Raw genomic sequence first — 19,758 nt, 5'->3', positions numbered from 1 at the left:
GCTTGCTCTGCTGACCCAGAAAGGGTCAATGACAGAAACCAGCTGAAGGATGCATATTCAATACTTCATGCTTCCTCACCACTTCACTCTACTAGGTTCTTTCACTATCTGGTTTTACAGCTGCTTTACACGACACACAAGCACAAGACAACCAAATGTGATTGGGAATCAGCACCAAAATGCCAGAAAATAGGCTGAAGAACCAGGAGTTCTGCAGTGTTAGACAGCTAGAAATAATTACGAATAGCAGCAATTGTCTCCACAGAGAAAGTTACAAAAAATTCTCAAAAAAAGTCTGCACAGGAGGCTTGCCCCCATGACAGAAATCGGGATGCTTGCTCTAAAGTTTTTTTCACCACTACAGTATTCTAGTCTAACATAAATCTGTTAAGGTCTCAATTTAACCAATGCAGATGTACAGTTATTGACATGGCATTAAAGTTGACATTGTTCTTGCCCAGACTTTAGAGAGAACATGACTAACCATCCTATATTGTTACTAAGGGAAGAATCATGCAAAGACACAGCTTCCGCATGCTTTTTGAGAAAACTAAACCAAACTTACTCAGTTCCATTCTAGCCTGTATTGGCTTCAGCTCCCCTTTGTACTAATAAAGTCACGATGTATGAAAAGTGTCAGAGTACCTCAGTCACTGCCAAACTACCCCTCTGCAGTTTAGCATCAGGATATTGAAGGACACATGCAGCAGAACAGGGAGACAGTGCAGGATATCTAATGTCCTCTCCCCTACTGTGTCATCTGCGACTAACAACAACTGTGTTTTGAATCAACTAAAGTTTCTGTATAGCCTTTATTAGAAAGGCCTGTGGATCATACAAACCTCGTGTCAGCCCTTGCATGGGTATATCTGGCAGAGAGCACTGTCACTCTGATACAGGGAGTTCATGCTTTGTCTGAGCATTCCCACATATAAAGCTGGAATCACAACCCTTCCACTGTTCACTAATGTTCAGACAGACTTATGACATCTCTATTGAGCTAAAGAGCCTACTCTTACCAATGCATTAATGCTGCTGCACAAACTTGGTATTTCTGACTTCCACATTTGGGTAACTGTAACAATCAGCACATATTTAGATGCCCCTTTAGACTTTTCACGTTTCTATCCTACACATACATATTTTGCAGACTTTCCTCTCAAGATCAGAACATTCATCCTGAAGTGGTGATAGCAGAGTTCTTTCCCATGTGAAGTCTTGCACCTGATGAGACAATCTGTGCAGATTTCTGAGTCCTTATATCACAGGGCAGTAAATGTTACACATCCCTTTCTAACGCAGGCTATAATGCAATTTGTTTTATAGTCATGAGATGATTTGTTTGTCCTGAACACAAATGACAGTCATTGCCTTAGTTACAAGTAGTGATGTTTATTCTATTGCCAAAAGTAAAGCTCCAGTCTTCACATAAAATCTTGGATTTGACCTCTGAGCTTGGTGTCCCAGCAGTTTAGGAGCACTGTGATCCCACTGCCAGGAATGAAGAACAGCAACAACTTTAAATCTAGATGAGAAGCTAGTTGTGATGATCCAGAAATAACTGACAAAGTATTGGGAAAGTGATATATGGGGTGAGGAACAACCCAACAAGCACTAAGAAAGCTAGGAGCAAAGGCTTTCTGAAAATGAGAGTTGCCTACAATGCTTTACTAGGTGAGAAACACGTCTTGACTGCTGAAGGTATATGGACTCTTGCTTTATAACGTACTATAGACAGAAACACTGCCATTAACACCCTAGTGTTATTAATCATGGGCCAACGTGTTCCCAGTGACATGCTAGAATTAGATCCTTGGGTCTGTTCTACTCCTGAACAGTGATGTTTTGTTTTTTTTTTTTTTTGGTGGGTAACCACAATGCCAGGCCCTGGCAGACACACCTACCTCTTAGTAAAGCCTGTTTAACAATATTCCTCCAGGCAGGGTTTTTCTTGGATTATTGTTGCACATTTCGGGTGGCTGAAGTCACTTGGCCCCCAGCCAGCACAAGTCTAAAAACAGTGTGCAATAATCCCAAGAAAAAGTGTACTGCCTGTCCTGCTCTAGTCTTGAGCTTTCCCACAAGAACCACCACAAGCAAAACTCCCTCTGCTCACACTTGCTATTCTTAGCCTTGTGCAGTGCCAATGGCTCCAAATCATACCCAATGTGGAGGTCCCAGCATATCAGTTAGGTGCTCATACTCTTGAGCTGAAAACCACGCACTCCTGACAGCATCTCAAGAGTCTGTAGATTACTTGAGACAAAGATCTCCAGCTCCCCCTGCCTGTTCTTAGTCCTTCCCCACTGGAAGGACTGATTCTCATCACCCCGGTCCTTCTAGGGAGCACTGATGGTGGATCAGAGGCACACTCCCATGCTTCCATTTGGACGAACACTGTGGCCCACTTCAACAGCTGCTCCCTAGCCAACACTGTACTCAGTCTCAAAGAGTTTCAGGCACACTAAGATGAACCTCAGAATACATCCAAAGTATTACCAAAGGATGTACACCAGTACCCTGGTATTACAGGGTGTGATGATGCACAGGTAGGCATAGTGACTTGTCCAGGGCAACCAGATGAGTCAATGACAGGGACAGATCTGCATTCTCCATCCCACACTATCTCCCTACCATCTCCTACTCTACTGTGATTGAATGCTCTGAGGGGCAGAGTTAATCGGAACAGCATTAAACATCAAAACCAAGGTTTCTAAGGGGTAGGAGCACAGAGCTCTAGTCATCCCATGTGCTGATGCATCTATACAGCCCAGCACAAATTTTACAAGGAGATACCCCCTTTGGCAGGTTGGCTTTTCACACTCACAACCAAACTGCTTCCAATCCTTGCAGCAGTCCAGAGCATCCCATTGAACAGTGTAGCCACACACCAGTGAATTCAGGGGTCCCTTGGACACCCTCAGGAAGCTGAATTTTACTTATTATGTAAACCAAGAAAAGCAAGAAGGTCTCTCCCTCCTGCTAGTCCCACTCAGAAAAGAGCACCACCAGTGTTTCTCACCTGGGGTGATGAAGGCATTCTTTAACAATAAGGACACTGTTTCAGGCTTCGGAGCAGGCACTATTTTTTGTGACTCTTTGGGCCTTGTCCCAGCACTGACCAGAGGAACAGCTTTGAGGAGTGCAAATGTCATTTGGGACTGCAGCTGGGGCTGGGGCTGTCCCTGCAGGACAGTAGTCTGGAAAGCCAGGTTACAAGGCACTCCTGCACCTGGCTGCTGCATTGCCAGGACAACGTTCTGGCTCTGGCTGAAGGTGGTGGCAGGGGCATTGTGGGTCAACGTAGCAGAAGCTGTGTGGGTGATAACTGTAGACTCACAGAGGCCAAACTTCTGGGTTTCTGGTGCAGCAAACGCAGCTGGTGGAGAGCTTAAGCTAGAATTCAGAGGCACTGCAGGCAACGGGGACTGGTGCTGTTGTGTCGCAGGTTGAAGCAGTGGCAAGGGTGTCTGAAACACTGGCATAAAAGTTTGTGGCCCGCCGAGAGGTGAGTCGGGAGTGAAGTCCGCTGGCTGGATGAAAGATTCCCCGCTTCTAATGCTGGAACACTGGTCAGTGCCAACATCAGGAATGACAGGAGCAGGTACTGAGGAAGCAATCAGTCCATCACTGATGTTCCCCGCTGGAAGTGTGTTGGGCAATGAACCCGACGGCAGGACAGGAGACTGACAGAAAAGAAAAATGTTACAGATTCAGACATGACCCCTGAAACTCGTCTGAACTCCTTCTGAGAAGGACATGGCTCATGTCTGAGAGTCTTCATAGCACATACGTGTCTGAGACGAGGTTGTTTTAAACATTGAGAACCTCTCTTACCTGGGAAGAATGGCTGCTGCTGTCTGTTGTAGCTGAGCTGACAGCAGACACAGAAGGGAAATAACTACTGGAACGACTGGGTGTGAATAAATCTGAAAAGTGAAAAGTCACCTATTAATTTTCTACTTTTCATACTCAAGGTACAGCATTGCTAGATACTAAAATTCAAAGGAATATAAATACTATTTAGCAAATAATGAAACCATGAGATTTTTGCTTCATACAACTGCTGCTGACTGAGCAATGAATTGTTTTCCCGAGGAACTGATCTCTTCAGGGCAGTCATCTTCAACTTTCATGCAAGCTGAAGACAATACAAAAATCAGTTTGCTGTTTAAGGTTCACCGACACACAGATAGCCAAGAGCTGATTCTCAATGCAGTCCCACAAAATTCAGTTATCTGATGCAGACTGCATGCAGGCCCAGCAAACACATGACTTTTGACTTCCAGGAAGATCCATAACCATCAAAGTTGTCAGTAGTAGTTTATGTCATATGTAATTCTTGAGAGTACCAGAAAACGTTCCAAGGCAAACAAAGTGTTAAATCGCTTCATCACTAGGAAGTGTTAATGGGAAAACCCCTAGTGATTCTGTGAGTTTGCCTGTCCACATCTGATGTTCTATCTTTAATTACTCAATGACTTAAGGTCTAAATGCTATTCTTTTGAAAGGCAAATTAACAACCAGGTTCAAATGTTGGAATAAACAATCCTAAAGTGACTCTCAAAACCAGGTAAGTAAAGGACTGGGGTCATAGTAACAAGGGAGTCTACCCACATATGCATCTGCTTGAAATAATGAACAACGAAAACATGTATCAAGTGTTCTTCACCTTTCACTCAAATCTCTTGCCTTCTAAAGAGAATAGATATCTGCAATGTTTAATATTCTGTTAAAAACTGGTTCATAAATCACTGCAATTTCAAAGAAATTGACTATATGTCTGATTCTTACCCTGAAAAGGCTCAAAAGTATCCATAAAATCAAAATTTGGCTGGAGAGGAATAAGCCCTGGTTGAATCATGTCAGCATTTCCTAAGTGTGCTGGAAAATTCAAGAAACAGATTAGATTAGCTTCACATCACTTGCACAGTAACAGCAGTAAGAATATAGCATTTGGCTACAACACCAACACACACTCCACAGCCAGGCTTGGCCAGGATGTTTACAGAAAAACTGCTGCTGAAATGACCTGAGCATCTGCTTTTCTTCAGAGCTACAGCACAGTTCTGAAATCAAAACCATTGGGGAATGAAACTTTCAACTAGTAAAATGGAAGAGGTGAAACCTGAAGGCTCTGAGTAACAACTGGGGATTGCCAAGCTTGGACACCTCCTGCTCCCAAACCTCCTGTCCCACCCCTGCTGCACAATACATAAACGTGCTGGGAAACACAACCTGAACCACCACAGCTCATAGCACAGTATTTTAAAATAAACCATCATCAATTTCATTTTGCCTCAAGTACACTCCATGTAAACCATAGTTGCTCTGGAGTTGCTCAGACAGCTTAGACATCCGTGCAGCAAGGATGATGCATAGTGGACATCTGCTGTCCCGTTAGACAGTCAGTGCCTTGAGTTAGAGAGCATTTGACAGAACTGTGTAGCTCTTGGGATTGTTTTTACAGGAGATGTGACTTGCACTTGTTCTAACGGATATATCCAAAGAAAAATACATTGGCATTGCCTTAAAAATACACACACACACATACATGCTTTGAGATAAATAACAATGCCTTCAATACTGATAAAGGTAAATACTGCTCATTACAGATTTATCCAGAACAACATTAGAGGACAATGCTAGGAGCAGCACGTAAGAAGCCAAGACAGAAATTAAATTTAGATGAATAACTGGGATTCCATAACCTATAAAGCATTAGACAGCTAGATTCTCTGACCTATTTTTACCTGTATCAGCAAAATAAGATAAATTTCATAGGCAAGACTAGAAAAGCAGCAAAGCAACAAACCAGACTTCTCCCAGAGGTTCCCACTGTAAAATCAACGTAGCTAACAGCCAACAAATACCTATGTCCCTGGAATTTGGCCAGGAAACCAGTTGATGCGAAGACAGCGTGGAGAACAGCGTGTCAGTGAACTCGGACATAAGCATATCTGCATCCAAAAGGCTGCCTTCCTCCATAGGGACAGGCGTTTCTCTGCCATACCTTCTTTTTTGCCAGAGAACCAAATCATCATCCTGCCAAAGAAAAGGAAGAAAAGTCAGGCTGCCTAGACAATGCTAAAGCAGTCAGGTGCAGATATATAAAAACAATCTTCATTTTTCGAGAAAGAAACTCTCCTTTAGGAGCCTTTCAAATGGACTGAAACAGATCAGCGGTACTTCAAATACAACAATAACTTCAGCTCACTGATTTGAGCAACAACAGAAACCTTCAGTAGAATACCACAATACTCTGGGAAAGGTTTTTTCCCAAAAAACAGATGTTGACTAGAAGGACATAAGACAAAATAACCTCATCAACACTAGTTTCATTGATTACACGTATATTTTTGCAGTTTAACGATCCCTTGGTTTGAATAAAGATTTAAAAATAACATGCACAGCAAAAACTCAAAGCAAACAATTCCTATCCCGAAGCGTATCTGAATCTCTGAAATGTAGTTAAGTGTAATTGTAATCTGACTTTGCACAAGGTACGTTGATATTCTTGTGGGCAGTTTTAGCCCATGAAAAATACAACATAATGTGACTTGGCTTACCCGTCCTTCACTACAGGCTATACATCGCCTTGCATTTGCTGCAGACTAAAAGCACACACAGCCAGGTTCCTGTGGCTGAGCCAACATGCAGCTGCAACTACACCAACATACTGTAATGGTGCATTGGAACTCACGGCCAAAACAGCTGAGAGTTTTGTGAAACTGGAACAGGTACAGATTTATGCTTAACTCCAAAAAGAAAAAAAAAAAACAAAACCAAAACCACAGAACAGTGCTTCTGATCATCAGTTTATATGCCCAAAGTAGGTTTGATGGCTTTAGAGGGCATACTAAATGGTGATACCATTGTTCCTTTAAACATTTTGCCTTTTTTAAGATCTGCAACATGCAGCGCACACACCTTCACAGATCTAGTTACATAAGCAAGGCAGTAGTGCCAGCTAGGACTCAGTAACAAGATGAAACAATGTGCCAGCCCTCAAAGAGATTGATCTTTCTGGGCACCCAATACTAATTCTCGTTTCTTCTGTCACAGCACTTTACACTCAACCTCTCCTCCATTCAATTTAAGCTACAAGTCCTACATTGCTCTCTAAGATGCAGAAATATTAAGGTATCTAACCTTAATTAGGGCTTAAGCAAGATGCTTGTCTTTAGTTTTTAATCAATGCAAGCTACTGCACGTCACAGCTTTGTTACTTATTACAGCTTCTACAAGCATAAATGCTGCCACTTATCAGGTATTACCTACCCTGACCAAACTCGAAAGATCTTCATCTTTATGTTTCTGTAACTGCAAAAGGAGAACAAAACACATGTTAAAGTCAGAATAGGTCCTGTATATGCCAGTAGAAGACCTGATTTTGCAAAACTTTTAAGACCCAATCATCCACAACTAGTCCCTGCACAATAATTTTTAGTTAAGCGGGACTAATCAGATTAGTATGCCTGTACTAGCTTATCATCTGTTTTAAGTATTCTTGCATGCTAGCAAAAAGAGTGACATCGAAAGTCAAAAAGCAACAACATACTGATCAAGTTCAAGTAAGCTACTTTCACTGTGTAAGCCAACAGACCCTTTTCTTGAAGTATGTTCTCCATTTGTGGTATTCCCTGATGACCATTTCAATTCTTCGTTTCCAGTATTTCCCTTCTGTTGCAATGGCCTGAGAACACAAACACATACCATGAATTACACGGAATCACATATTGGCTGAATGTTCAATAAATTTCCAAGCAAATATTCAGGCAGAAAAAATGCAAAAGAAAGCACGCTAATTCTGTTTGAGCTCATGTATCAGCAGCCCACACTGTCCCAGAGTTCAGCTATCACAGAGCAAATCTGACAGTACTAACTTCATCTTTCCCACAATAAACAAACAAGAGATGATGTCTGACTGCACTGTCAGCATCTCCCACATCAGCTCAACCATAACCAATAGTTAAGAAATGGCAAAAGAAAAACCCCTTTAAAATGAATTTACTAAAATATAATGTATAAAGCATACAATACCCTGTCCTGCAGAAAACAGGCAAAGAATTTCACAAGGTTACATGAACATGCACACACATACGCAAAAGCTGTTAAGAATGACACAAAGCAATAGAAATCTGATGTCCAGCTCAGGGAGAAGCGTGACCTTGCAGGCCACATACTAATAGCAACACAAGGATCAGAACAATGTGGGTCTTTAATGTATCACAGATAGCAGAGTATAAACTGGGGACAGCAGACTAATGAGAGCCTTAACACAACTTTCTTGTGTTCGAGGGTCATCTTTCAACACAAACATCAGTACTGTTCTTTCAAAAACCTGAGACAGTTCCACACTCTCATTTGGAACTCCTCTCAGTTATAAATTATTCTAGAGTTATGCAGTATAGAGAGCGCCACATACTGCCTCACTGGTTTTCTGCAAGGAGCCAGAAGGCAGATGTTAGTTTTCATTTATGTTTACAAGAGCACAAAAATGAAGTATGCAAACTGATATTCACTCTTTTCGTGAAGTTACCTTGACAGGGAAAAAGAAATTGCTTGTTGACTAGAAATCACACCTCATCAATTAAATAAAGATACTGAAAACTCTCACAGGGTCACTTAAGATTCAATCCTGGAAACAGTTGTCACCGATTTCAGCAATCTCCAGCCAGAAGAGAGCAGTGGCTGCCAAAATCTTAACTATTCAAACTGCACTTCTATGACTTACGTTTCACTAAACTAGAACACAGACATAAGTTACATAGATAATAAATGTCCTTCTGGTTGCACCCTGATCATCTCAATACGATAAACTTACAAAAATGGGTTCAACAGCACACCTGCTTTATATTAATGGTTCCTTCTAAATAAAGACTTCAGAGCAAAGAATTGCTATGCTGCTCTCATATCTAGCAAACAAGAAAATCTTGTTATGAACTCTAGAGCTCATTAGTCTGTTCCTCAGGTTTTACATACCTCTGGCCGACGATGTTCATCTACATCAACAGAGCCATCCAGTGGAGTCACAAAATGGCACACTGGATTCTTGCGCTTCTCCAGGTCTGAAACAAGAATGAAAATCTGAGTGCTCAGCACATGCAGACTCTGCAAAGAGCCCTGTCACTTCAATGGCAAGATGTGAAAAAAAATCTAGTCAGGGTTCTTTCCAGATAGCCAACAGTAAATGGGGAAATCTCAGGCTGTGCTTGGACTGCTCAGTACAGCCTCTGTGTGGACATTTCTAAGAAAGCACTAATCCAAAGGCACTGCCATGACAGCCTCTGAGACATCTGGGCCCTCAGCAGATTTTTGAGCTTTTCAATAGACAGTAATTTCAATTCTCTTGCTTCTTACATATATGTCTCTGGGAAAATATTTTAAAGCAAGCGACACAACCAAGCATGACACTTACACTGCATGTACCACGCCCTCCAGATGGCGTTATTGAGACGGATTTTATCTCTCCACTGAAGTTTCAAGCCTTTAAAATTTTTCCATTTTGGTGAAACCAGCTTTCCACTGGAACAAAACAGACAACAAATCATTCTGTTATGTGTAGTTCCCACACATCGAGGAGAGCCTGGTTTAATAAATTGATTATTTATTAATTAGCAAGCAATGGCAATAAGCAAAACAGCGCTGGGCAGCACTGGGGATCGCTCCGCCACAAGTGCTACAACGGGTTGGCAAAGCACATCAGGTTATATACAGAAAAATCATACATATTCATCAAATCTCCTGGAAAAGGGTAGTCTTATGGTGATGAGTCCCCAGAATTCATTTACATAATCCAAGCATGCGCAGTAAAATTAGGGTTAGGGTCTTTTCACCCTCCAGTGGTCGTCCGTAGTCTTCCTCACTCTGTCCTCTGGTTGAACTCTGGGCTTCCTTTGTCCATATATGGTCATTGAATTAGCTTTTCAGTCCTTTTGACTCTGGAATGTTACAAGGGGGCCAGTCTAACTAGTATTTAGCACTTATCTTAAGAGGAACTCAGGACGACTGTGTTATCAGTGATTTACACAGGAGGCCTAATGGGCTAGCTCAAGGCCTGTAAATTCTTGTCAGGCAAGAATTTACATGTCTTTACTAAAACTATGCAAGTGAAGCTAAGAAAAATCACAGCAAGGTTTTAGTCAGGAATTGTCAGGGATTTAACCCTTTCATTCCCCCATTTCTCTAAATTTTGTAAATTCCTTTACAAATATTCTAAGTTGTCATATTTTATTACCTTAGGCAAAGTCCAAATTCTCATAGCCAGTTTCTTTAGCTTGTACCACAAAAGGCAATTGTCTCATCAAGTTTGGTGAACAAACAATATGTCACTTATCACAATTCTGCTTTCAGTTTTTCTCTTCCCATTCCTTTCAAGACAAAGCATCCCCCTAAAACTGCCAACAGAAAAAAGTACAACAAGCCAGACTTGGCCAGTGACAACTTTTGCCATACGCTATCCGTGGCTTACTGATCTAGGTCTCAGAGACAAGTGCAGTTTTCAAGACTCCTTCATGTTCTCATCTGCCTGCTAACAACTGTCACAATTGGTCTCACAAGTATCTTCAGCAGGACTGAAACTCATTTCACCCACACTTTTCTCCTTGCCAGTATCCCACCTTCTCAAATGCTAGCTTAAGAGCTTCCATCAACTGAGAAGATTGCTCAAAATTAAGCCCAAAACCTGGCCTAGAGGTTTTTGCACATTTGGCCACATATAGTTTTGGCATGGATTTTACCGAGGAGCTGGATGAAGTCAACACAAGTTCATTTCTACAGTTCCATTCAATTTTCCAGGCTGGTAAAACTGGAAAGGAAGAATGAAATGCCAGTTCTGACCCAAGAAAAACCACCACCCACCGATTCTACAGTGCTGGTAAACACAGCTGGGCACAAAGGATCACCAACAGGCTAGAAATAGTAACTTTTCTCCAAGGAAAGGGAAGGCTGGAAAGAGAAATGGCTTATGTATGAACAATCTTAGGAGATGGGAGACGGAAGGAAAAAGGAAGCAGCAACAGGGACTCCAATAAGCACTGTATAAACACAACTACCCAGCCCTTAAAACACACCTTTATGAATCATTAATCCATACTACTGACAGAGCAGAGGACGTAGCAAATATTCATAATGTAAATTTCAACCACAGATTAAAGTATAGGTATTGTGCCTATCCCAGGTTCTCCCTCTCATTTTTTGTGGTTTTAGCCATACACCGTCCTAGTTTATGTCTCCTTATGCTGTTTGTACATCCTTGCTGCAATGGAAGCGGACCAGCAATACAAACTGCAATCAATATGACAACACATGCAAAGGCAACAGGTTCATCTCGAACTATTACAAGCATCAGGTCAAGAGGTTAAGGTCTTCTGTAGTGAAGAGTACACAAATGAATGACAGGAGCAACGCCACCTCCAAACACTTTGCCCTCTCAGAAAAGATCACTGAGCACCTGGTCAATCGGGAGTGACTTCTACCATGAATTGCAGTGGCACTAGAGAGATGTACTAGAACGGGCCTGTGCTAGGGCACTGTATATTTGCTATCACACATTCAGTACAAATGAATGCAAAGAGCTGAATTATTCTTCATTTAAAGTCCCTGTTTTACACTTAAGCTCTAAAATCACTGTGAGAATAGGAAGTACACCCTACAGAAGTACCAGGCACTTCCCTCAGCTTGCCCAAGGCCATGCAGAGGCAGGCCTGAAGCTGGAGAACTGCTGATTCCCAGTTTCCTACTTGGTCTGGGAAACATCCTGATAGCAGCTCTTTTTAAAGAAAACTTGTAATAAAACTTGTAATACTATAAACAAGTAAAAAGATCTCACAGCCTACACAAAAGAAGCCAGAATGCCAGAGCTGTCAACAGTAGGATATTAAACTACCACTTTCTTCAAGTATTTGGCTCATCATTTCTTTTCTCCCTTGCTAGTACCACAACTGCTGTTACCATTCAGGTATTCCCACAACCACGACAGTAACAGATGAGCAAATGCCAGACCTCAGCCAAGTGACAGGTAAAGAAGAGCCAGCTCTGCTCTTTCAATTTTACTACTGCATATAATGCCAGTTGTAGCAATAGGTTAAATCACCATCAGGTGAGCTGTTGCCCAACAGTAAAAAGATTTTTTTGTTTTTCTCCCCATCCTCTTTAAAAATAAACTGTTATGCTTTTGTACGCACAGGGAAGCGGGTGTAGAGACCAGGTATGAACTGCACTAAAAGGACAATTCACAGCAGCAAGAGAGTAGGTAAGCGACAAGCTTGCAAGTCCTGTGTTCACCATGGTCCATGCCCAGCTGCCCCTTCAGGGTCTATGCTGTATGCTGAGCCCTCTAGGCTATGCTGTAAGGCTCTGCTGCAGCCTTTGGGACTCTGGTGCTTGAGAAGAAATAAAGTACAAACAAAATTTTGTACACAAAATAGAACATTGGCTCCCTCTAAGGCAAGTAGATTTGCTGGAACAAGCAACTTCACTGACTGGAAGTAATAGTAAACCATGTAAACATTAGCAAGGAATACGAAAAACAATTATTAATGTACTTGTGTTATTCTCTGTAGCTGGGCTCTAAGACACCCAGTACAACCACACTTTGCATGCTCACTGAAGTCTAGAAAAGCCCTTCTGGAGAGATTTCCCCCCCGAACAGTCATATGCCACTCTTTGAAATACCTCTCCCAAAACCCCACTTCTGAGGTTCAAGACTCTTTCAGTTTATGGCAAGATCTCCAAATTAAGTATTTTATCTCACTGTTATCCAGTTGCTGTGGGTCAGGGCAGACTGTGGCTCTCCATCTGTTTAATATTTTCCCCATCTCTGTAAACTATCTCATCACCTTCACAGTGTTCACTGCACAGCCAGCTCTGCCACAAAATCATCGCGTATCTTGTCTTATCATTCCTTCTAAACCCAGATTAAAGCACATCATCTTCTGTTTCTCATATGTACATTAACAGTTTGGAGACAGGAGGTTAACATGCTGATGCATTACCAACACTGACAAAATGCCCACATGCCTTTGACTAAGAAATCTGTCAACTTAATGTTCATCTCTTCATAGCTCTGTGTGACTGGACAGTTTGCCAAAGCAACAAAACTCTAATAATCTTCACTCAGAATAACAACAACAAATGCTTTTCTACAAAAAACTGAAAGGAACTGTAATTAATTCTTGTACACTCCTTGCATCTTCAAAGAGCCAATTAAAGCTGGAATTAAAACACAAATAGTTTAAAACATTTTTCTATTACATTCTTACAAAATGCTGAACAAAAGTAGTGCATCAAAAGAAGGAAGTGATTAAGAACCTATTCTTAAAATAATTATTATTTTTAGTTCCCATGGGAGTAAAGCACAAGTCCAGCTTGAGGTCGTAAGTGAAACGACTTTAGCCTCAGTGGAGAGGAATCAGCATGAAGCTGACAACAATATTTAGACACTATTCCAAATTCCAAAGTCAATGGAAAGTCAATTACTTTGCACAACACTGTGACTGAGAGCAGCTGCCTAACTGAAACCCATCTTCAGATTTTAAAGCAGCAAAACAAGAACAAAAAAAAAACCAAACAAATGGAGAGACCCACTGGCTGCTGCTCCTGCCAGCTCCCTGTCTCCTAAGACCACGCCAACTCCTACAAGAAATTCAGAGCAACTTGCCGACCAGCTAGACGGTCACAATGTACCTGTGAGTATAAAATATAGAGGATGTTGGTGCTGCACAGACGGTGCCCAAGGAGAGGAGCGCAGAGGGAACTAGGCGCTCGGTTGCATTCTGCAGGGGTCGTTGCTGCCAGAAGCACAGCTACCCAGGACATGCCAGCTCATGTAAGCAATGCTGGAGGAGTATGTGACTTTCATATCTTCATCACTATCAAACCCAGATCAAATCAAAGTGGCTGAAAACCATCTGGTGGATAATGTGCAATACATTCCAGCAGCTCAGTTCAGTGTCCCATGTAGAAATCTCCACCTCCTGAGACCAAATGTCCTCAAGTGATTTGATCATAGCAAACAAACTAAAAAATCTTCAGCTGAACAGCCAACAGCACTGGAATTCCCCTTGGACACAGGGGCCCCGATGTGCTTTGGAGGAGTTGCAGTGTCTTCAGAAGAGAAGCTGCAGACAATCGAGTCTGTAACTTCCATATGCTGCAGCTTTCACCTATGAGTCCTGGGTATGCCAAGAGAGGCTGCAGTCCATTCCCAAGTTTTTTTACATACTTTTTCCCAGCTCAGGAACTACCTGAGGCAACTGAGAACCAAGCACGCAGACAGATAACGCAGCATTGATGTGTCAGAGTAACACAACTCTCCGTTTTTAAAATTCCAGTGAAAGCAGCTGTGTTTTAAAAACAATTACAAACCTTCAAATATCACAAGATTTGCAGCAAAGTACAAGAAACAGACGTCCATTGTGAGAACATGACCTGATTCCCTTAAACATGTTTGATTTTTAAATTGTTCTTCAATCAGCTGAAACATAATTAGGGAGAAGGTATGCGTTCTAACATGGTACAAAACAGATTCTACCTTGGCAATGTCCATTTTTATGAAAAGTTTTGCCTCTGAGAATCTCATCATTCTCTTCTATGTTATTAACACCCAAAATAAAGCATTTCAGGCACACACAGGCAAACAGTACCTATGGAGGGTTCTTCCATTCTCATCTCCATAGATTTTTTTTAAAGACTGTATTAAAGGGTTGCCTTCCACTGGTGATTAGCAATGAACAGCATTTTAAGTGTATGGCTAACAAATATTATCTAGAAAAGCAGTTAATGAATGATCTTACAGGATATTTTAGTGATGCTTTTGACTCAGTAGGGACAAGGCAAATGGGTGACCTTCTTCCTTAACAGGTATGGGACACATGAGATGCCATTCACAGCTGTTAGGATGACTTCAAATGTAAACCAGTAGCTCTCTCTAACACTGAAAAACCACTCAATCAATAAACTCAATGGAAAAACTCCTGCCGACATCAGTAGAAGCACGATCAAGATCTGATATAACATGACTCACAACAGAAGAATCCCGTTCTCCTCCCTAAAATCAGAGATTTTAAGATGGACTTCAGTCAGCATAAAACCACGTGACACAACCACCCTCTGGATTTGGACAGAAATGGACATTTATCTGTGTGTAAAGCCAGAAGCTTGGGTTTTTTTCCATTACTCACTAGCATTAAGAAACACTAGCATTTTAAGAAACACTGATTTCTACAAAGAGTACTGAAGGGGCAGAGAAGGAGAGTTTTAAATATTAAGATAAATTCCACCCAAAACAAGACAATCTCAGAAGGCTGGTCTGGTCAGCTTACATAACCTCATTTAATAGGTGGTTTGAATACATGCTGATTAAATGGAAACTATATAGTATAGTATGGTAGAACTTACATTTTTTTATACAGCTCAAATGCTTTATTAAGCTGTTTCTGATTCAACTTCCAGTTCCCCATTTTTTATCTACCTCAGAAATGGTCAAAACAGTACCAGAGCATTATGTTTCAAATCCTTTTCTAACAGAAGACAACAGGGAAGACTTTGCTGTAAATACCCGTCTGAAAAATCTCCTTCCCCCATTCATAAAAAAAATGAAGTTCATTCTTGTGCTGGTTTTGGCTGGGATAGAGTTAATTTTCTTCATAGTATGGGGCTATGTTTTGGATTTGTGCTGAAAACAGTGTTGATAATACAGGGATGTTTTTGTTATTGCTGAGCAGTGCTGACACAGAGTCAAGGCCTTTTCTGCCTCTCACCTCACCCCACCAGCGAGCAGGCTGGGGGGGCACAAGAAGCTGGGAGGGGACACAGCCAGGACAGCTGACCCAAACTGGCCAGAGGGATATCCCACACCATATGACGTCATGCTCAGCACATAAAGCTGGGGGAAGAAGGAGGAAGGGGGGACATTCGGAGTGATGGCATTTGTCTTCCCAAGTCACCGTTAAGCGTGATGGAGCCCTGCTTTCCTGGAGATGGCTGAACACCTGCCTGCCGATGGAAAGGAGTGAATGAATTCCTTGTTTTGCTTTGCTTGTGTGCACGGCTTTTGCTTTACCTATTAAACTGTCTTTATCTCAACCCACGAGTTTTCTCACTTTTACCCTTCTGATTCTCTCCTCCATCCCACCGGGGGGGAGTGAGCAAGCAGTTGTGTGGTGCTTAGTTGCCGGCTGGGGGTTAAACCACGATAATTCGCCACACCATGACATGTAAATGTTGCTGAGCAAGAAATTTCAGCTGGCAAGCTATCTTGCGATTGTAGTGAACTAAATGCTGCACAAAATAAAAGGTCTTTAAAATACCCTGTGAGGGAAGAAATGCATGATCTCGTTTAAAAATAAGGAAACAGTGAGACTGAATTATATGCCCATGGCTACGAAGTGCGTGAGTGACAGCACTAGAAGTCGGACACAGATTTTTCCAACGTACTGCCGTACTCTGCATGTAAAACCCTCATTTCCACCCTCTCATTTTTCACTTCTTTTGCTATGTAGGGACAAGGAAAATCTCTGGCTAGAGTTGGCTCTGTAGCTCAGCAGAAGTTATTTTTTATTTTTGCACTCAGATAGCACCTGGCCTAGATCTATCGTACATGGAATTTAAACATAAACCTCTGAGTGTCATGGCTCAGATTCCACAGGCCTGACCCTGCTGCCCAAATATATATTCTCAGCAAACACAGCAAAGATACCTTGAAAAGCAGCTACTACAGACCTGCAGAAATCACTTCTCATACAGACCACAGGGGTCTCGTGTACCATAGTTGTAAGCAAATTATTTTGTTTTCACATCTGAATTTTGTAAATTCAGTTTACAGGAACGAGCTACAGAAATGTATTGCGTTTTCCTGTTTAGTTAACAGATTCCTACTGCCCTTGTGCTAAAAGGCCTCTTTTTTGCCTTAACTCCTGCCTCAAAACCCACTTCCTCTGTGCCTGTTTTACCCCACCGATTCCTCCCTCTGCATGATGATGCAATCTTTTGAGGTAGACTAAGATTGTTCCTTTTATTGCAGGTGATGGTAATGAGGCTCTTAATTTAAGCAATAGGAAAAAAAAATCTGATCTGATATTACAGTAGCTAAATAGATTAGCTTTTTCAGCAACACAGAAAAGGAACTTTTTGGCTTCTCCCCAGCATTTTTTTTTTGAAGGCGTGGTTTTAGTTTGTTTTTTAATCTCCAATCTGTTTTGTTGGGGAGTTGAGCCTGTCAGCTCAGCTCTCCAAGAGCCAAAACTAACAGTATTTCCCCAAACAAGGGTTCATTCAGAGACTCGGATTATATGCATTGTGTGCTGGAGCAAAGAGGCAGGCAAGTGAAACAAAAACATTCCTACACTGAGTGAATGTGTGTAGGACTTGCAAGGAGGCCACGCTTTAGCATCTTACTATTCGTACCTACGAAGTTAATCCCAGCTGTAGCCCTAGGATACTAATCCCAGACAGAGCTCATTTTAAAAGCAGGCGTTAGGGCAGCTCATTTTCTTGGTTACCTAGTTCATCCTCCTTACCTGAAAACTTCCCGCAGTAGCAGACTTCAGGTTTGTGGAGGAATGTTATATTGCCCACACTCCACAAACGACAGTAGAGAGCTTTGTGCTGAAGTTATATCCAATGTTTTAAAACAACCAAACCCTCCCTGCTGTTTGATTCATCTCCTTTTAAAAACAATACTTCAGTCTTGAAGACAGAGATACTAGAACAGACAAACATTTTTCCTTTATCATGAGCATTATATATAAAGAAGTGTTAGAAAAATAAAAAACAAAAAAATCAAAGTTATCCACTGGCAAACTGGAATTGCAACACCTGCCAAGGAACATGCTATCTAGACTGATTTCACCCAGGAAGGCCGAGGTATGCACCTCCTGAAAAGGAACAGGAAAGTAAAAGATCAGTCATACACCAGAAGCAAACATTCCTGCCCCAATGAATGCACTGTAAACCTTCATTTATTTATTTTATAAATTGAACATTATTTTAAGCTAAGTTTGGAAGTTTAACTTAATTTGCATAAATGAAGGTTCGCAGTGTCTAGGCTCTTGCTCTGATAAAGACCATGTCTACGCTGGTGACTCACGAATGGACCCGATAAGTGTCGTGGCACACTGAGCACTACCCTGGCTTATACCAGCAGACCTGTGCTTTGCCACGGCAACGTACTGCAACCTCCTCGGAGAAAAGCAAGAGCTGAAAAACTCATGCTTTGAGAGTATTATCACATCTACACTGACAGCTCTTCATACCACCATTAACGTCAGTCAAGGAAAGGAGTTTCGCACTGTAGTTTTAGCCAAACATAACATGGCCAAGATCTGCCATATGAAGAGGAAGGCTTGCAGACAGCTGGGAAGGACCATTGGAGAAATGCTTTCAACAGAAGCAGGTTTCATGCAAGTTATGAAAGGGTGAAAAGAGCGCTGAAACAGCACAGGGCGAAGGGGAACATAAAGAACAGTACAAATATCAGGGAGACTTGGAGGCTATAATGTCCTTCAGCCAGTGTCTATTTAAAGACTCAGAATATTTAGACAGTTTCTCATTTCCAGTCAGAAATCAAAGGATATTTCTAGAAATGTTCCTGCTTTTCAGACACGTGTCCAACATTGACCCATTTTACTACAGAACTGAAACTGCAAGAAAACAGAAAAAGCTTCATAAGTAATGTCACTAATATTTCAGTCAATATTTCAGTCAAAAGGCTGAGAAACGGGCCTCACCATCACCATCTATCGCTGCTAACTCTCGAGCAAAACCTCTCCTTGATCCCTGCTGTACTTAAGTTTGCCCATCTACAGAAGTCACGTACTTTGTAACTTTATAAACATTAAAACTTTATAAAATGTCACATACTTCAACTGTCAAAAATCAAGACTTTCTTCAAAGAACTACCAGAGATACCATCATGAAAAAAGACACCGACATACAGAACTTACACAATGCTTTGAGAGCTAGGGTCAGAGGCGAGTACCACTACTTTCATTTGCCCAGATCTGAAATACCAGGGTGGAGAGCAGCTGCCCATGGCCACAAAGTATGTCAGTGGCAAAGCGAGGACACAACACCAGCCGATCATATCCCAGCCACACGCCCCATACTAGAAAAGCTACTAGCAAGAGTAAGTTTTAGCAACAATTAGATTTACATATTTCAGTTTACACATTCCTCAGCTCTTGGTGAATCTCCCAGCATGACAGAGTAATTTATGAAATATTTTAATATGCTCAGTATGAAAATGGTATAAAGGTAACACTGTAAAAACTAAGCTGACCTGCACCTGCATTATCATTTTATTTGGCATTGCTGTTTCTCAATTTGTGTTTGGTCAATGAAAAAGACAGAAGAAAGCAGTCTTAATTTTTCTCCCACTTGGCTAGAGAATTCAAGATAACATAGAAACCATTTTTTATCTCTGCGGCAAAAGCTTTTTCTCTTTACAAATAAACATTAAAATATTCATATTTTCTAAACTATTTCTGGGGTCTGCTAGGAACACATCTGTTGGTCAGATATCAGCGTGGGTAAAAATGTCAGGTCTCCTCAAACCTTCCTTTAGAAGAAAGCATCATTGTAAACATCGTCAGTAGTTAAAAATCTTACAATTAAGAAAGGTACAAAACTTTTGCAGTAATACAGGCTTATTATTTAAAAAATAAACTCCACAGGAAATTGTTCTGATTTTTGTTTAAATAAACACTGCAACCCAAAGTTTCTATTCTGGTACAAAACGTTAAGAGACACAATCTG

The 19,758-nt window shown here is 41.4% G+C and overlaps 1 protein-coding gene across 1 annotated transcript in view; it reads right to left on the bottom strand.

Moving 5' to 3' along the window:
• MLXIP (MLX interacting protein) overlaps positions 1-19,758 on the bottom strand; it is a 56,125-nt gene that overhangs the window by 16,714 nt on the left and 19,653 nt on the right. The window contains exons 2-9 of the mRNA XM_076353290.1: positions 9,422-9,528; positions 8,986-9,071; positions 7,607-7,696; positions 7,282-7,323; positions 5,874-6,045; positions 4,795-4,884; positions 3,838-3,929; positions 3,023-3,686 (exon numbers count right to left, since the gene is read on the bottom strand). Of these exons, the coding sequence (XP_076209405.1) occupies positions 3,023-3,686; positions 3,838-3,929; positions 4,795-4,884; positions 5,874-6,045; positions 7,282-7,323; positions 7,607-7,696; positions 8,986-9,071; positions 9,422-9,528 (1,343 nt within the window). The remainder of the gene's footprint in view (positions 1-3,022; positions 3,687-3,837; positions 3,930-4,794; positions 4,885-5,873; positions 6,046-7,281; positions 7,324-7,606; positions 7,697-8,985; positions 9,072-9,421; positions 9,529-19,758) is intronic.

Source organism: Aptenodytes patagonicus, chromosome 15 (genome assembly GCF_965638725.1).
Source record: "Aptenodytes patagonicus chromosome 15, bAptPat1.pri.cur, whole genome shotgun sequence".
Lineage (NCBI taxonomy): Eukaryota > Metazoa > Chordata > Aves > Sphenisciformes > Spheniscidae > Aptenodytes > Aptenodytes patagonicus.
Note: the sequence above shows the minus strand (reverse complement) of the source record. Positions and strands in the feature narration are given on the sequence as shown.